The sequence below is a fragment of the Lytechinus pictus genome, chromosome 7 (genome assembly GCF_037042905.1).
Source record: "Lytechinus pictus isolate F3 Inbred chromosome 7, Lp3.0, whole genome shotgun sequence".
Taxonomy (NCBI): domain Eukaryota; kingdom Metazoa; phylum Echinodermata; class Echinoidea; order Temnopleuroida; family Toxopneustidae; genus Lytechinus; species Lytechinus pictus.
In genome coordinates, this window is record NC_087251.1 from 37,464,805 (window position 1) to 37,484,852 (window position 20,048).

The window sequence follows — 20,048 nt, forward strand, 5'->3', positions numbered from 1 at the left end:
TTATTATAATTGCTTCCTTTATCAGAAATCTATAAGCACTCTCCAATAAATGTGGCATAAATTTCTATAACAAATTTACCATCAGTCAATCAGGTTGAAGGATTTCAGTGGCTAGAAACTGTTATTACAAATTTGTCATTACAAGTATTATGAAACGGGCCGGGGATACATCTCTAAATGCTTTTTCTCTTATGGCAAAGGTGCTATAGAACTATCCACAATTCTTATAATCAAAGGGGAAGTTCACCCTGAAGAAGATTTTGTTGTAAATATAGCGGAAAAAAATATTTAAAATATTGGTGAAGGTTTGAGGAAAATTTAGGAAAGATTAAGAAAGTTATTAGAATTTTAAGTTTTGGATTTGTGACGTCATAAATGAGCAGCTGCGCCGTATGTTATGTAATATAAAATGTATGATTTTCATTTTTTTAATGGTTCCTGATGACTTACTTTTGTTTTCTTTTCATGATAGGGTGTGAAATGATTTGTCTATTGATATACTGATGGTACAATAAAAGTCATTTTCAATTTTGTGAGATAATTACATTTTCATTGATTTTTTACCGTTTGTATGTAGGAATGCTGCTCGCATATAACGTCACAAATCACATAATTAAAATTCCAATAACTTTTTAATTATTTAATGGATTTTTCTCAAAACCTTCTGCAATTTTTTTTAATTATTTTTTCTGCTATATTTACAATAAACTTTTTATCAGGGTAAACTTCCCCTTTAATATTTTATGCAATCTACTCACCCTTCTTCCTGATTCAACATTCCTTTGAAAACAATGTGATATTTACTCTCAACGCCATCCTTCGCCTCTGGATCCCACTTTTCTGGTTTTGGAAAATAGACACAAACTTTGTATGATTTCTCTACAGCACTGCTTATTTTTTTTTCATAATCAACTACCTGTTGATATCCATGAAATGTTTACCCGGAACCTCAATCACAAAGAGACTAATCACATTCCCATATTTAAGATTTGTTTCATTAAAGGCCTATAAAGCTAACAATTCAATAGAATCTGTACGACACAATTTCCCTATACTTTGGAATTCCACCCCAAAGATGTAACTGACAGCCAAAAAGAGATTAAAGCAGTTTCTTTATCTCAAATATGCACAGTCAATACTTTCTTGTAAATTATCGTAATTTCTAATTTTTTGTTTCTCTTGATATGGCTTGTTTTCCTACCTTATCCTTTCTTTGCAATGTAATTTTCAAATCAATGTTGTGGGAACTGTGCTTGTAAAAGGCCTCTTGGCTTTATTTACCCAATTCCCCATTTCATTTTCATTTTTATATGTTCGCCCGGTAATGGGTCGGGACGTATTATGATCTCACGCTCGGTGTCCGTCCGTCTGTCTGTCTGTCAACTTTTCCTTATAAACGCGAACACTTCAGTTTAACTCAAACTAGGCTCATATAATTGGGTGTGTATGATACTAGCATGGTTCCCAGGAAGCCTATTGATTTTGAGGTCAAAAGGTCAAGGTCACAGTGACATGTTTTCATCTTACCCTTCTGCAGTCCTTTTAAATGCGTTACATTTTCCACAATGACTGGCTGGATCTACAACATTGGAGAAGCTTTAAAGTACAAGTCCACCCCAATAAAAAATTGATTTGAATAAAAAGAGAAAAATCCAACAAGCATAAAACTGAAAATTTCATCAAAATCGGATGTAAAATAAGAAAGTTATGACATTTTAAATTTTGCTTAATTTCACAAAACAGTTATATGCACATCCTGGTTGGTATGCAAATGAGGAGACTGATGACGTCATCCACTCACTATTTCTTTTGTATTTTATTATATGAAATATTCTATTTTTCTACTTGTTGTCAAGTGAAACAGTGATTAATTCCTCCCTGAACATGTGGAATTAGCATTGTTTAATACTATATGATTCAGTCAAGTAGGTCCCTGTGGTCAAATCTGTAAAAAATGAAATACTGCATAATTCAAACAATAAAAAACAAAAGAAATAAGTGATGGACATCATCGACTGACTCATTTGCATGTCACCGAGTTGTGCATATCACTGTTTTGTGTAAAATAAGCAAAAATTTAAGCTGCCATAACTTTCTCATTTTACATCCGATTTTGATGAAATTTTCAGCGTTATGCTAGTTTGATTTTTCTCTATTTATTCAAATCAATATTTTGCTGGGGTGGACTTGTCCTTTAACATTGCAGTGAATAGGAATTTTCCAGTGCTCTTTTGACCATTATGGGGAGCGAAGTCGCCCCAAGGCCCAATGTCATTTTTTTCTGATACTCACGTTGCAAGAAGACAGCTTTCTGTTCAAAGGCAATGACCATGAGCTCGCTGGTAGGTGATAGAGCTATAGAGCATTCCTGCATCCATGCATCTTGATCTGGAGGACCTGCTTCCACCTCACTTCCTTCCTAAACACAACAACACAAACAACAATTCAAACAATAAAATACAAAAGAAAGAGTGAGGGACAATCATTGACTGTCTCATTAACTCATTTGCATGTCACCGAGTTGTGCATCACTGTTTTGTGAAAAATAAGCGAAACTTTAAAATATCATAACTTTCTTATTTTACATCCAATTTTGATGAAATTTTCAGCGTTATGCTAGTTTGATTTTTCTCTATTTATTTAAATTAACATTTTTCTGGGGTGGACTTGACCTTTAACAAAAAAAACCTTACACATAAAAACCATTCTTTAAGAACCTTATATGCTTACCAACAAATTCTTGGTTTCAACAAAAACCTTGTGGTAAACTAAATGCTAATAATAAGAATGATCCGCTTTTATATAGCGCTTGATACATCGGCACGACATCTCTAAGCGCTTTGGATCCTACATTGTAGCATGCCCGAACCAGTGAAAAAAATACACGGGGACGGCTTACCATTTAAAAATCATCCAAAATCCACACTCAAAATCATGAATAAGCCTTGAAAATAGCGAGGAGCGCAGTTTCAAATTCCGAAGTTGCGTCTTTTTTTCTGTACCACGTATTTCCACAAACATGGTACCAGGTATGGAAAAAAAATCAATGCGACGGTCGGGAAACAGTTGCATGCATAGGGGTCCATTATGAATACCACCATGTGCAATTTCTAATGCACATGTTTCCCCTACAGATATCACAATTCTGTGATAAAATAATTCGAATTACACAGGAAATAAATCCCAGAGTCTAGTAACCTATCATTGGTGAGTTGTCATTCGGCTTTGCTTTTCAAAACGGCCTATTAACATCCAAAATAACTTACCTTATTTATTAATTATAACTTAAAAATCATTTGTTTTATTTTTCTCGGGGATGTGGTAAATATCAGACAATAAATCATCGAACAAAGCTCCATCTATTTTACAAGGCCGCCGGCAGGCGCACGCATTGGCGCTTGTATTAGCTAGCCAGTCTGAGCTCTGTCTCTCTGCCAGAGCTCTGGGGGACAATTCGCTCAGTAAAGGCCTCAATGATGGTGATTTTCTGTTTCAGACAGAGTTTACCTTTCAGGTATATTATTCAAAACTTCCAATAAAGTTTGATGATTTCTTCATTGTCATGTATATTTAAGTTCTTAATGAATACATTCTCATCAAATTTAGACTCCCTCATAGAGAAATGCAATTTTCATGGAGATCTGCGTTTTCAAAGAACTTCACGAAAAGTTAGGGTATGTGGGCCTTATTACATGTACATGGCCGAGTACAGGGTATTGTACTGGAATAGACGGAGTAGAAATTAGATATTGAATTCATTCATATCCAAGTCCAACTCACAGTCACACACACACACACACACACCCACCCAAGATTCTAAGCATGAAAAAAAAACCTTAAAAAATCATACAATATTAAACAAAAAGTAATAATTCATTAATAAGTGAACAGGTATTCCTCAAAATACAAAAAAGTAGCATTCAAAAAGAGCCCCCGAAATGCAACAAGTAGCCCCCGAAAGGTAGAAATGGAGCCCCCGAAAAAAAAAAAATTCCCTGGCCCGAACACAATGTATGCACTTTCTCCACTCAATGGGGAGCATTCCAACAAGAATTGCTTGGCACACTTTATAGGTTTCGCGTCCTACCGGGTTCCCATTTAACACCTGGGTGGAGAGTGGCAAAGTGTGGATTGACCCCTTGGGATTCGAACACACAACCCACTATTTACAAGGTGAGAGTTAGAACCACTACACCATGACCCTTCCATCATGCTTAACAGGTGGAATGCCTCTGGCAGCCTCACCTGTATTACTATCAATTTCTGGATCACAATTCAAACTTTCAATCTGACTTTGTTCTCATGAAGATGCGTTGTAATTAAACTGAAGCTCGCTTCGGCTGATCCACCTTGAAGCCGGCTGGAGCAACCACATACATTCTGATTACAGGGATGGTCCAGGCTGGAAATATTTATATCTCAATAAATAAGAGTAAAATTCACAGAGCAAAATGCTGAAATTTGATCAAAATCTGATAACAAATAACAAAGTTATTGAATTTTAAAATTTGCATTACTCGGTGAAACAGTTATAGGCACGTCTTCATGAATATTCATTAGGTGGGCTGATGTCATATCCCCACTTGTTCTTTTGTATTTCAATATGAAATTAGGTTTATCCAAAAAATTTCTACCAAGAACTTAAACAATTGGATTGACAACTGATTAAGTGCATTAGTTATTAATTGCTGCAACATATTTCATCATAATGGAGACACATCATTTACACATGTATGAAAAAAATGAAACATTTATGATTTCATGTAACAGAAGAAAAAGGAAAGTGGGGATGTGACATCATCAGCCCACCTAATGAATATTCATGATGATGTGCATAAAACTGTTTTCACAAAATATTGATAAACTTTAAAATTCAATAACTTTATTATTTGATATCCGATTTTGATGAAATTTTCAGCATTTTGCTCTGTGAATTTTACTTATTTATTTAGATATACATTATTCATTTTCAGCCCGGACCATCCCTTTAAGACCTACTCAATAACCCAGGCTGCTAGTAGAAACGCAAAACAAAGGAATTATTGTAGAGGCGTCGTCTAGATGGGTTGATTCAAAGCCATGGCATGTTTTCCTTCAGCAAAAACTTTACCCATATTGTGCTGCACTCAACCCAGGCGAGGCAAATGGGTACCCGGTAGGAAAAATTTCCTCCCTACATGTAGGTAGCCAGGCTAAAGCCAGGGTAATAATAATAGTAGGGCCCGAAGGGAAAACAGTTTTCGGAACTGAAGTGGCTACATGGAGTAAATATACCATTATTATTTTTATTATTGTGTTTTTCTTATTTGTATCTGTCATCAGAGCTTCACTAAGTTGAAGACCATAAGGAGTAAATTTGATTGAGGTTGTCTTCAGAATTCCTTTAAACATTTAAACTTTTAACGTGTTTGAAGATATATCGTAGACAAATTTTGAAAAAATATCCATCGAGATAATAAGTGGAGATCCCTCTGCATGGATCATGAAGGGTTGGATCTCAGAATCAGAGAGATATGCACAACAAAAATGTAATATCCCTCCTTGATTGGGATAGAAGAAGACAAGATAGTAAAAGCACATATTGGTTTTCAAGTGCATGTTAATTGCAGTGCCATCTATGAAATTTCATATTAAATATTGAATTTAAAAAAACAATGGAATAACATCAAAAATTCACATTAACAAAATATACCCAAAGCAGAATAAGTGCATAAACACTACAGGTCATGTTTTATTTTTTATAAATCATTTTGTTAAAGGAATATGTCTATTGAAGATTTAGGGTTAATAGAAGATTAAAACAAATTAATAAATGATTAATTCTTTGAATATGAATCAATTCAGTTTCTGCACCCCATTACATTTTTCACTACAGGACATCATCATCATCACAAATTTGAATTTGGCCAAAAAAATCATACCAGAAGCAAGAGTGCAAAACAAATCATGTATTTTTTTATAAATCGTTTTGTGTGAGGAATATTTCTTACAAGATTGAAAATATAGGGTGAAAAAAATTATAGAGATAATAAATGGTCTACTTAATTTTATGACTCAATAAAACTTCAGCTGCACTCACAGTTTTCACAAACAGGACAACATTATCACAAATTTGACTTGAACAAAAAAAGGGAAAAAAGACAAATGAAATAAATAAGGAATTTTACAAAAAAAAATGCACATACAGCAACTGCATTGTCATAGATAAAGCTTTAACTAAATTATAGAAAATTTGAAATATAGCACTTTATAGCAATTTCAAGAAGAAAATAATACACATACTGGAACTACATGTGGATAAAGCCACTAAACTAAAAGAGGGTGAAACTAAAATGACACTCACTTTCTGAAAAGCAACAGCATTTACTGTAGTTTTGACATTTAGACTCACACTGTTACTTTCTTCTCCTGACCACGACCAATCTGCATCCTCCCATCCATCTGAGGTGAGGAAAAAAACATTTCAAGACATGTTAATGGAGGAATTATTAACCATAAAATATCAAGCATAAATGCCAGTTGTGGTAACAATCTAAAATTAGTTCAAACTCAAGAGATGATAATTTATTTCAAGTTCCTTTTTGTGAGCCCAGACTGAGCCTGGGTGAATTGGATACAAAAAAACAGTTTGAGTCATAGTTTACTGAAAAGTTAACATCTTTGCAAGAGAGAAAGAGAGAGTAGTAATGCATACATTATATTTTATAAGTTTGTGATCTGATGATAACCTCGATCAGGGGCGGATCCAGGATTTTCCAAAAGGGGGGGGGATGTGGAGCCGTGATATGTGCAAACGCCGGGATATGTGCAAACAACGGTATATGTGCAAAATTTCGCCGGGATTTGTGCAAACAACGGAATTTGTGCAAACGCCACGCCGGAAAATGTGCAAATCTGTCAAAATGTATCAACGGCATCTGTTCAAACGTGACGACGGGATATGTGCAAATGAACAATTTTCACGGGAAAAGTGCAAACCTCCGGGATATGTGCAAATTACTGTTTTTATCCATATTAAGGATATTTCTCATGAAATGTTTCATAACATTACTGTTAAAATGAGAAACATGCCTGCATAAGGGAGAAGCTACAGCTAGTGTCATCGGCAATGAAACGCTTTTCAGAGAGGCAGTGGGGGGGGGGGGGGCACCAGGCTTAGTGGACATTTGCTCTGGCGACAATTGCTCCGATGTAAATTCTAAACATTAAGCGAAACATAAAAGCTAACCTCCAAAACTAAATACACCCTAATCGTAATCATGACAATATTCTGAACCAAGAACTCTATCACAATCCTAACACTAATCCTATGCCTTCTGAGATATTAATTGTCGCAATTTTCGCAGGAGTATATGTCGTGTCACCTTAAAGGAACATTTAGTACTGTTTCGAACACTGCATGGGGCAATTATTAAAGGGGGTGGGAGAGGCAAGCATGATTTCCACTGATACTCACATTGAACTTGATCTGTTGATTTCATTTCCAGATTTCATCAGAAGTTGTCGAATTTCTTTAAAATTTAATTATAAACCCAAAATGTCTTGATTACTATGCCATTTGATATTAATTTTTTATGAATCTATGAACATTCAAACAAGACATTGTTTCCTATCTCTTTTAACACACCCAAAGTGACGCCAGCTTGTGTAATATCAGCCACATGTGTAAAAACACTGTACCCACTAACGTATATAAAAAATATTTCCCACACAATCATGTCATACTAGCGCACTTTACCAACAAGAGGCATTAATTTCGAACTACTGTATATACCCACAAATGCGATGCACTTTACTCTCTAAATGAAATATTTTTAGGTTGCAATTCATACACCTCGATTTTACAACGAATGTTCCATATGATATGAATGCAGGGGCTGCGATCCGGGGGGGGGGGGGCAGGGGGTTCACAGTGCCCCCACTTTTTGAAGCACTAAACAGTTTTCCCTTTTAACCCAAGAACGTTGCCCCTTTCATCTTAGAAGGACCTGTTTTATGTGTTAAAGTGTGCCCCTTTACCTTTTTATAAATATAAGTGCACATTCTCGTATCAGATAAGTTTCCATTCCTTAAAACCGCTCTTTTCATGCCCTGTCATTGTCCGTTTTCCTTATTTCGCGTTCTTATCCCTTCTAAAAGTGCATATTTAAATAATAAAAATCCTTTTAAATTGTTCCTCTCGCCCCTTTAACCCTATCTTGGCCAGGGGGGCTCGGAGGCCCCCCTCCCCCCTCAACGAGTCGCGCGATATTTTCGTCGCGCAAAATTTTTTGACCGCGCTGCTCGCTGACTTTTTACTTTCAAGTCTTCCGCACCTTTTGAGACCAATTTTGCGTCACCCGGGTACGCGGTTCCGAAGTTACGCAATGTTACGTAAGTGCATCTCAGACCAAAAATTGCTCAAAAAACGTGATTTCGTGTACAAAGTCAATGTAAATTGTGTTTTCAACCAAAAATCATAAATGTATGATTATTTTTAGTTTTGCACGCCTAAATGTATGTATTTTATGCTGTTTATGATCTTAGAAGAGTCCCCAACGAATTTCATTGAAAAAAACAATGAAAAACAAAAGGTCCAAAAAACAAAGAAATACATACATAGGAAATTGATCTGATATCACGATTTTTTCATGTACACTTGCTAAGAACATCACAAAGGGTTTCTATGCCAAAAATTAGAACATTTGGAGCTTTATTTACGGAGTTAGAGGAAAAAGTATGATTTTGCATACTAATTACGCATAAATTAGCATAATTACGTAATAACGATTTGCATGAAATAAATTACTATACAATTTTGTAGATTATATCCCAGACAACATGCGTGCCAATTTTCGGTGCGATCGCGCGGTCGACGGCCGAGATCTCAAGGGGGGGGGGGGGGGCCTGGGAGGCCCCCCTCCCCCGGCCATATGAATTCCAAAAATACCCCGACCTAGATAGGGTTAAGTTGCCCCTTTTCAGAGTGAAATTCTTCTTCTGTAGTGTGTATATTTTCACCTTTGATCAAGTGCCCCATATGATTATTCTGATAAATGTCCCTTCTCTTCTGGTTTGTTCAAATGTCCAATTTGCTAATATAAGGTATATGTATTTGCAATTAGCGTCCTTTCTTTTATGCAGGGGCATCTGAGCAGAGGGAGAGGGGGGGGCACTTGCCCCCTTAAGAAATGGACCTCGTTCCATGGACTCAAAAAGTTTTCAATACCAAGAAAAAGAAAAGAAGAAAAGGAAAGAAAAGTGGTGAAATATGATAGTGTTCTCTATGTCAAAATCTATCACAAATGTTTGTTTTTTTCATTAAAAGTTTCAAAATTTTGCTCGCTCGCTCGCTCGCAGCTTTAAAGAAATTTTGCCCCACACGCCATGTTTGCCCCACTCAATCATTTTGCTCATTACCCTACTAGGGTACATTATGCTATTTTGTTTTTAAAAAAGTTTTTTGTTTCAAGTGCCCTTTTCTAAAAGAGGAAGTGCCCTTTTTCGCTGTGCCCTCCCCTCCCCTATCAATTTTGCTCTGCCGACCCATGCTGGTAGTCTCCTTTTCCAGACCCAATGCGACCTTCCCTACAAGATGAAGGTTATTAGTCTACTTTTTAATACTCAGTCTTGGCCATATATTCTTCCAAACAACAGGATTAACGCTATACCTGGACTAGCTAAGCGTAGTCTTTACTCAAAACCCGGTAGTTAAAAAGAGAAATAATCTTAACAATTTAAACCTCACCATCTTCTAAACCATTGCCATGTCATCAAGCATATGGATATAGAGTTATTATTTTCTCCAGACCCAGTCATTTGAAAAAAAAAAATCAAGAATCTTCGAAACGTCAATCCCGTCATCTTCAATACTAAGAACCTGTAATGTAGCACATGGGTATACAGCGTAATCATACAGTGGGTGTACAGTGTAGTTTTTTTAATAAATGGATATGGAGTAAAGGCTATGCTATAGGTACCCGTGCTTTGTTATACTTATAGACTATTAGTTTGGAAGATGATGGGGTCTTACTATTTAAGTTTTTTTTTAATCACCAGGTTTGGAGTAAAGACTACACTCTATATCCATTTTTTCCCCTCAGATATGAGACGGTGGGGTCGTCAAATTGAAGATCTCCTAATTTTTTTAATAACAGCGTCTGGGGTAAAGACTGTGCTCTTATATCCATGCTTTCTTACGGGGTCTTATTTTTAAAGATTATAACATAATTTTTTTTAAACGGGTCTGGAGTAAAGACTACGATATGTACCCTTGCTTTATAACGGAGTCTTAGTCTTGGGTCTTAATTCTGAAGGTTTTTTAATCAAAGGTCTGGAGAAAAGACAACGTTTTATATCCATCTTTTTCACAGGAATGAGACTGTGGGGTCTTGAAAATTTGTTTAAATAAACGGGTCTGGAGAATTGAGAATACGTTATATACACGTTCTTTATAACAGAGTCTTAGTAGTGGAAGGGGCTTAAATAGTTTTGAATTTGTTTAATCACCCGGTCTGGAGCAAAAACTACACTTTAAACCCAGTAACCACCGATAGCTCAGTTGGTAGAGCGGAGGACTGTAGATGATTGATGATTAACATTATGTCGCTGGTTCGAATCCGGCTCGGTGGATGTGGTTTTTTTGGCGCAAATATTCACTACTGAATGACACGCGCCGTATAAGCTAAAACAACAACTTATTCGATAGGAATGAGACGGTGAGGTATTAAATTAGATTTTTTTTATTGATACAACAAGGTCTAGGGTAAAGACTACATTCTATATTCATTTCTACAAGGTCTTAATTTGGTAAACGGTGAGGTGTTGCAGTTTTTTTTTTATTATTTTTGAATGGCTATGCTCCTTATGTATGCTTTAGTACAGGATCTTAGTTCAGAAGGATCTTCAAATGATTAAATGACCGGGTCTGGAGCATTAACAGACTACACTCTACATCCATGTTATTCCAAACGATAGTGGGTCTTCAATTTAAGGTTGGTGCCCCCCCCCCCCCGCCGCCTCTCTGAAAAGCGTTTCATTGCCGATGTCATTGTAGCTTCTCCCTTATGCAGGCATGTTTCTCATTTTTAACAGTAATTTTATGACTGAAACATTTCATGAGAAATAGCCTTTCTATGGATAAATGCAGTGATTTGCACATATCCCGGAGGTTTGCACTTTTCCCGTGAAAATTGTTCATTTGCACATATCCCGTCGTCACGTTTGCACAGATGCCGTTGATAAATTTTGACATATTTGCACATTTCCCGGCGTGGCGTTTGCACAAATTCCGTTGTTTGTACAAATCCCGGCGAAATTTTGCACATATACCGTTGTTTGCACATATCCTGGCGTTTGCACATATCACGGCTCCACAGGGGTACATTTTCCCAATGAAAATTTGACAAGCAAAAAAAAGGGGGATCACACTTGAGTAGAAGATATATTTACATTACAAATTTTTATTATGGCTCTCAAAAGGGGGGGGGCATGGGCCGGCTGTGCCCCCCCCCCTGGATCCACCACTGACCTAGATTATTTTGTCGACGAATGTACTTGAGTTTCACTCAAGTACACCAGGGGGCCGTTTCATAAAGATGTTCATAAGTTAAGAGCAACTTTAAGAACGACTGGTGATCCTTTCTTACGCGCTAAACCATTGCCAATGAACATTTTGGTGTACACGGGTCATTTAACACAAGAAAGGATCACCAGTCATTCTTAAAGTCGCTCGTAACTTACGAACAGCTTTATGAAACACCCACCAGGGGAGGTATTTAATTGGAAGTATTGTGCTGCAATATATGTTCAACGGAATAAAACCATGTTTATATGTTTCCACCTAGCCCTATTTTGATTAAAATGATAATAAATTGAAACCTATAAAAATTAAAAACCACTGACACTGTGGATTGTTTTTTTTTTTTATCATTTTGTTGATTTTTTTGGTGAATAAATGAGATGAGAATAAAATAAGGTATGCTTAAATAATAAGGTGTGGGGTTAAAGTCATTTTGTTGATTTCTTTTTTAAATAAAATAAAGCACATGGGATAAAGTCGGATAAATGTTTAACAGAATAAAGCATGTATATTTCCACCTAAGTTAACCCTATTTTGATGAAAATGTTAATTGAGAATGATAAAAATTTAAAAAAATTGTTGATTTTTTCTTTTTAAAGGTCAAGTCCACCCCAGGAAAATGCTGACTTGAATAAATAGAGAAAAATCAAACTAGCACAGTGCTAAAGATTTCATCAAAATCGGATGTAAAATAAGAAAGTTATGACATTTTAAAGTTTCACTTATTTTTCACATAACAGTGATATGCACAACTAGGTGAGTCAGTTGATGATGTCCATCACTCACTATTTCTTTTGTTTTTTATTGTTTGAATTATACAATATTTCATTTTTTTTTAGATTTGACAATAAGAACCAACTTGACTGAAACATATAGTATTAAAGAATGCTAATTCCACATGTTCAGGAAGGAATTAATCGTTGTATCACTTGACAATGAGGAGAAAATTAAAATATTTCATATTTCATATAATAAAATACAAAAGAAATAGTGAGTGGATGACGTCATAGTCTCCTCATTTGCATACCAGCCAGGATGTGCATATAACTGTTTTGTGAAATTAAGCAAAACTTTAAAATGTCATAACTTTCTTATTTTACATCCGATTTTGATGAAATTTTCAGTGTTATTCTTGTTGGATTTTTTCTTTTAATTCAAATCAACTTATTGTTGGGGTGGACTTGTCCTTTAATGAATGAGATGGGGTTAAAATCTATTTTTATGAAAATAAATAATAATGTAAAGCCTAACCCTAAACCTTTTAAAACAAAATACCCTAAACACTAACCCAATCCGCCTATGAGTCCCCAACCAACCCCCTGAAAATAATTTCTAAATGAGGTCAGAATCGTAATGAGGCCAGCCTTGCCATGTCGATTATTGGGGCAAGCAATTTTCGCTGGACCTATCTAATAGCACGTATCCTATTGCATATATTGCATTTTCGGTGATGTGCATATTGCGCTTTTGTTTTTTAACCCTCGATCGACACTACTTTCTAGAGTTCTGTCGTCAATTTCTCTTGCAAATTTGTATTTACAATGAAATCTTCGGAAACTTCTGTCAAACCTGGATGTAAATCGATTGGAAGTGGAAATATTAAATTGAGGAATAAACTGAATATGTGGAGGCAAGCACACAGTAGGATGGGGGGTTGGGTGACCGGACACTTAACAGAAATGAAGCCTTGTTTTTATCTCAGGAATAAACCAATAATATAGGTTGAATAGTTTTTTTTCACCATCAATATTTGTTCTTTATAATATTTTCTTATATTCTGTGCTAAAAAGAATTAAAGACATTGCTTGTAAACTTTTCGAAATTGAGAGTAAAAGTCATGTGTCCGGACACCCAACCCGTCCGGACACAGAATCACTGGGTATACAGTGTGGGAAGAAGACTTCGATATGAAATATGTCCCCTCCATCCACTAAGTAAAAAAATTCTACGACAAAACCCCCTACTTCTGTTATCTTTTTCTTCTTACTTCCATGCGTCCATAACATTGGCGAAGAACAATGAGAAACAAGATGGCGGCGTAAACATCGGGCAAGTCTCTCCCGTCTTTTCATAATATTTTAATCATTTTTTAAATGAATTCTTGTTTAAAAATGAAATTGATAGCGTAGAAATGTCGGAAATGAAGTCATATCCCATTTACATGATTTAGGGCTAGATCTCTTAGAAGAAGAGTAGAAATCTCGGGGCGAAAGTTTGAGGTTTTTTGGCGGTACATGCAGATGAATGGGATGGAATCCCTGGCTTTGTGGAGAGTATTACGTTAGTAAATAAATGATTGTTACTCTCTAGGAGCCTCCTGGCTTGTCCTGGGGCCGATTGCACGAAAGGGTCTTTCCAAGGACCGTCTTTCGTGTCGCCCATCTTTTATGATAAGCTGTATGCGGGATATTTCTGAAATGTATAGTGAGTGCTTGTATTACCGACCGGCCTTGTATTACCGAACGCGCGCATCATACGCATCAGAAATAATTTCATACGCTCAAAATTTTGCAGAATCCTTCCAAAGAGAACTTGAATAGAAAGATGATGAAAAATTGTAAAAAACACATTTTCAAAGTCTTAATATTCTAAAAATAGTAAAATATGGTCAAAATAGCTCATCAGTGATTTTGTTGTTTTCTCAACTTTTCCCAATGAAAACACACGTTCGGTAATACGATACCTTTTTCAAGTGACCAAAATATTTCACATGCGAAGAGGGGTCCGATCGGAAGCTAATATCGTAAAAAGGAAATACAATTTCGGCAAAATTTTTACAAATTTATATTTTGTAGGTAATTGTGTATTTATGGTGAAAGTTTGGTGAATTTTATGAGAATAATGTGTTTGATATGATTGAATTCATGAAAAGTGTTCGGTAATACGATCCACTACCATAACAAATAAAATTTGTTAGCTAGCATTTAAATCAATTTGTATACAATTTCATGATTATCACATCATTTTATAAACAAAGATTTTGTTTATTTTAACGGATGAATAAAATATATTTGCAGGTAATTTATTTAAAATGCGTTTCACATGGCGCATCATAATAAATGGGCGACACGAAATTCTTGCAATGACCCTTTCTTGCAATCGGCCCAGACATGGCCCATGATCTGACTGACACTGTTTGTGCACTTTTATACAGACATGCAAAAAATCATTGAATTTGCTTAGGCTCACCGGTTCCTGTCTCATTTCCTCCTTCACCCTTCTTCCAATTTGGGAACAAGTATCTCTGAACAGCAGTAATATCATAGAAACATCCAACATTTGTCAAAACACACGACATATTCAGCTACTACAGTATGGCACTTGGCCTCACAAAATCCAAAACAAGCAAACTTGTCAAACCCTAATAAAACAAGCTCGCGATCTGGTGTCACAGTATTAAAATCAAGATCACCGGACAGTACGGATTGATCCGGGAGAACAAAACGACTGAGCGATTTGTTCTCCGGTCTCCCTCCTAGCCTGGTGGCTGATCCGGTGGGGGGGGGGCGCACCGGCCCCTGTTCCATCCCCCGCCCTCTTTTGAAACCTCAGGGGGGAGAGGGGAAAAGGGGGAGGGAGAGTATAAAAAAAGGAAGGCAAAAAAGGAGAGACAAACTTTAGAGAAAAGAGGAAGGAGCCGGGGGAATTAAGGAGTAAAGAAAAGAGAGAGAGAGAGGAGCATAAGAATTGAAAGGGAGAGAGGAAATGAATGAAGGAAGAAATAGAGAGAGGGAGGACGGAGAGGTATAAAAGGAACTGAGGGGGAAGAAAAGTTACTTGAAAGACATCCTCTGCCCTTGGGCGCAGGTTGAGTGCCGGGCTCATATTCTTTTTTTTTTAACTCTTAGAAAAAATTATCATCTTATTTTTCCACATTGGAATGGAAGAAAAAGAAAGGGGAAAAATGTATACCGAGTGCGAAAGGACCTTGTCTGGGTATCCAGGAAGGCGTCCCCCCCCCCAACTTTGAAGGTCAAGTCCATCTAAGAAAAATGTGGGTTTGAATCAACAGAAAAAAATCAGACAAGCATAATGCTGAAAATTTCATCAAAATCGGATGTAAAATAAGAAAGTTATGACATTTTAAAGTTTCGCTTATTTTTCACAAAATAGCTATATGCACAATTTAGTCACTTGCACATGAGAGAATCGATGATGTCCATCACTCACTATTTCTTTTGTTTTTTATTGTTTGAATTATACAATATTTCAATTTTACAGATTTGACAATGACAAACTTGACTGAACCACATAATGTCTAACAGTGGTAATTCCACATGTTTAGGGAGAAATAAAACTTTGTTTCACAGGACAATGAATGAGGAGCAAATTAGAATATTTCATATTTCATATAATAAAATACAAAAGAAAAAGTGAGTGAGTGATGTAATCAGTTCCATCATTTGCATACCGACCGGGATGTGTATATATTTTTCTCTTTTTATTCAAATCAACATTTTGTTCAAATTGGACAAGGAATAACAAAGTAATGACATTTTAAAGATTTGCATTATTTCAGTGAATCTATTTTATGTATGTCTTAATGAATATTCAATAAGAAAACTATTTTGAGGGTGTCATATCTTTTAGATTTCATTACATGAAATTGTTAATTCAAATTTTGACTTCTAGGATTGACAACTGGATTAATGCATTTGCAACCTATTTCATGATAAGGGAGTCACATGCCCGTCATGTATGAAAATATGATATGATTATGATTCTATGTAGTACATAATGTTTTCTTTTTCTTTTTGCTTATACTACAGCGTTTATTCAGATACGCAGCTTGTTCTCTATCATTATCCAGTTTCAGATCAGAATATCAAAAATGTTATGCTCGCATTATTAATCTAGGAAGATCCCAATTACTCACCCTTTTAATGATTTACAAAATATGAATAGATCGAGTGTCCTGTTTAAGATCTAAATCTCCATTTTTCCGCCAGCGCTTGCGCTTGCATCACTTGTTAAGTTATATAGGCCTACCTAAAGTATCACCTATCCTGTTCACGATTACAAAAAGTGCATGCTTGGAATTTCCATTTTTTAGGTAGAAATGTCAAAATTTTCAGCTCGCGCTTCGCGCTCGCATTATTTAATTGTTGAAATATGTAACGTCTTCATGGCTAACTGTAAACGGTCCTTAATATGTCCTTTTTCGATCAGATAAAAACGTATGAAATTGTCTGCTCGCGCTTTGCAGTTATTATTTGGTTGTTTACACATCTTGTTCAGGAACACAAACATTACCCAGAAAGTTCAATTTTTAGGACAAAATGTATGAAATTTAAAAAAAAAATTAGTTCGTGCTTCGCGCTCGTATTTTTAAATAAGGATTATGAGATTATTAAATATTTTATGCTGAATGTAAGATATGACTATTAGGACTACCCCTTCAAAGAAACAAACAAAAATCAACTTCGAGCGGCCGATCGGGGAAAATATGGCTAAAAAATATTCCGCCCCCCCCCCTATTGGCGAAGGTAGGATCTGCCCCTGTGAAAGGGGGAAATCACTTGTCACTACATTATATAAATAATAAAAATTCGAAGTGCGAGGAAATATATTTGGTGTATATTGGCTTGAAAACAGAATATTTTAGTACCATTTAAACCTCTTGAACAGGATTATTTATCTCATTAAACGGACAATGCGAGCACCAGGAGTGTCGTAACAATTTTGTTGAAATATATTCATTTGGAAATCACAAAATCAGTATAAAAACACTGTTTTACATCAAGGTCCTGAAAAAGTTTAGGACTTAAATCATTAAGAGGTTTCGTAATGTTTTCATAACAGTTTTGTCAAAGTATTATTTTATCAAAACATATAGTAAAAAAGATCACTTTGTTTGGCCTGTCACTCTCCCAACAAGTTGTTTAATCTTATCAACAATTGTTATTTTTTTATAAATTGTTTAATCTTTTTAAACAACTTGTTTAAAACGTTAAACAACTAGAGTGACAAGCTTAAACAACGTGCTAAAATTTCAAGCATCGTTTTAACAGTACGTGTATAGTTTTTGTCATTGGCAGCGGAAGCATAAAAATTAGGGGGGCGGAAAAAATATTTTCACCCCTATTTTCCCAGTCGGCTGCTAAAAGCTGTTGTTTATATTTTTGTTTACGGGCTAGTCTACACTATAGTTTGTAGTTTTAAGTGCTTCTTAGTTTTTCTTGATGAGATATCTAACAAGGCATGCGCATTTACAGGATTTTGCACCCCGTGGGCCCTACCTGATTTTGGTGCCATTGTGCACTTTTATGCGAGTGCGAAGCGCGAGCTGAAAATTAAAAATTTTTGATAACCTTACCTAAAATTTTGACATAAGCACTTTAGGTCATCATGCAGGATAGGTATCTATTTTAACAATTTATGTGAAAATTTTTGATAATCTGACCTAAAATTTAGACATTCTATATAATCATGAACAGAATGGGTATCTAAACTAAACATTTTATGCGAGCGCGTAGCGCAAGCTCAATTTTTTTGTTATTCCAACCAAAAGCTGGACATTCTAAGCACTTTTGTGACCATGAACAGGATGGGTATCTATCTAAACAATTGATGTCAGCGCGAAGCGTGAGCTGAAAAATGTAGACATTCTGAGCACTTATAGATTCATTATCAATAGGAGGTCATCAGATCAATCGTAGTCAAGATGTGCGGTTTCTGGGAGTTGTTGTAGATGATCATTTATCATGGAAAAATCACGTCAGCAATGTTTGTAACAAAGTTTCAAACCTTTCATGTTATATTCTCGTTGCCAACCTTTGTACTAAATATTTGTATTATATCACTTGATTGTTTTTTTACTCTTATATCACTTATGAACAGAATGGCTATCTAACTAAACAACATTTTTATGCGAGAGCGAACCGCGAGCTGAACATTTTTTATATTCCGACCCAAACCCTAAAATTCTACACTTATTGTGACCATAAACTGGATGGATATCTATCTAAACCAGGGGCGGATTCAGCCTCCGCCAATAGGGGGGGGGGGCCGAATATTTTTTCACCTATATTTTCCCCGATCGGCCGCTCAAAGTTGATTTTTGTTTGTTTCTTTAAAGGTGTTATCACAGTGGCGTAATGAGCCAAAAAAATTGAGGGGGCTCGATTTAGGTTATTGCGTAAAATTAATAAGAAGTTACGAGCGAGCGAGCAAAAAATTTAGACATTTTTATTACAAAAATCCAAGTTCGTGATAGATTTTGACATAATATTTGGAAAATAATATATTTCACCCTTATCCCTTTTTTCTTTTCTTTTTCTTGATCGTGATTTATTTATTTATTTATTTATTTTTTTTTGGGGGGGGGGGGGCAAAATGCCCATGTCCTAACAGTAATTTCTTAGCTTTTATTCTTACATAAATGTGTAGTAATTTCGTAGGCCCTATTCAAATAGTGTGAGCGCGAAGTGCGAGCTAAACAATTTTGAAATTTCATGTATTTTGTCCTGAAAATTGAACATTATAGGTAATGCTTGTGAACAATTAAGATGCGTATGTAACTACATAATTACTGCTCGCGCGAAGCGCGAGCAGAAATATTTATAATGCGTTCTGGCCTTGTCGGAAAGGGACCTGTTCTGGACGTTTTGCTGTCAGCCATTTACACGATACATATTTCAATGATTCAATAATGCGAGCGCGAAGCGCGAGCTGAAATTTTTTTGACGTTCCGGCCAAAAAAGTTAACGTTCTATGCACTTTTTGTAATCATGAACGGTATAAAACCAAACAATTGATGCGAGCGCAAAGCGCGAGCAAAAAAAAAAAAGAAGAGATTTCAAACCTAAAAACGGGATACCCTCTTTATGTTTTGTAAATCATTAAAAAAAAAATGGGTATAATTTGGTATCTTCCTATATTAAAGGAGAATGAAACTCTTGGAGCAAGTTAGCTTTTGTGAAAGCAGAAAAATCAAAGAATAAGATCAACAAAACTTTGAGAAAAATAGGACTAGCAATAAAAGAGTTATGAGCATTTGAATGTCGAGATCACTAATGCTATGGAGATCCTCCCATTGGCAATGCGACCAAGATCTGTGATGTCACACACGTACAACTCTCCCATTTGGACACTGAAAATATACCCCAAAACATCTCTTTTTGCTCATTCTAATCATATGACAAACGATTCATCAATGATATAATGTTGTGAAACCTCTGTACTTGTCATCTCATAAAGAGAACACATCACCTTGTGATAGACTCTATAAAAGTGAGAATATAAGTGAAATAAGTACTAAAGTAATGAGGGAGTTGTACGTGGCATGTGATATCACAGATCTTGGTCGCATTGCCGTTGGGAGGATCTACATGGCACTAGTGATCTAAATATTCGAATGCTCATAACTTTCTTATTATTCATTCAATCTTCCTCAAACTTTCAACAATATGTTTCTTTGATTTTTCTCTTTGATATGGATTCAGCTGGTTTCAAGGGTTTCATTCTCCTTTAATAATACGAGCGCAAA

The 20,048-nt window shown here is 35.8% G+C and overlaps 1 protein-coding gene across 2 annotated transcripts in view; it reads right to left on the reverse strand.

The window, feature by feature from the left end:
• LOC129264433 (rab3 GTPase-activating protein non-catalytic subunit-like) overlaps positions 1 to 14,980 on the reverse strand; it is a 46,169-nt gene extending 31,189 nt beyond the window's left edge. The window contains exons 1-4 of one of the 2 annotated variants that reach the window (XM_064102609.1): positions 14,750 to 14,980; positions 6,344 to 6,441; positions 2,293 to 2,419; positions 759 to 840 (exon numbers count right to left, since the gene is read on the reverse strand). In XM_064102609.1, the coding sequence (XP_063958679.1) occupies positions 759 to 840; positions 2,293 to 2,419; positions 6,344 to 6,441; positions 14,750 to 14,858 (416 nt within the window). In that variant the 5' untranslated portion in view covers positions 14,859 to 14,980. The remainder of the gene's footprint in view (positions 1 to 758; positions 841 to 2,292; positions 2,420 to 6,343; positions 6,442 to 14,749) is intronic. The other variant, XM_064102610.1, reaches the window with a different exon arrangement.
• Positions 14,981 to 20,048: the final 5,068 nt, after the last annotated feature.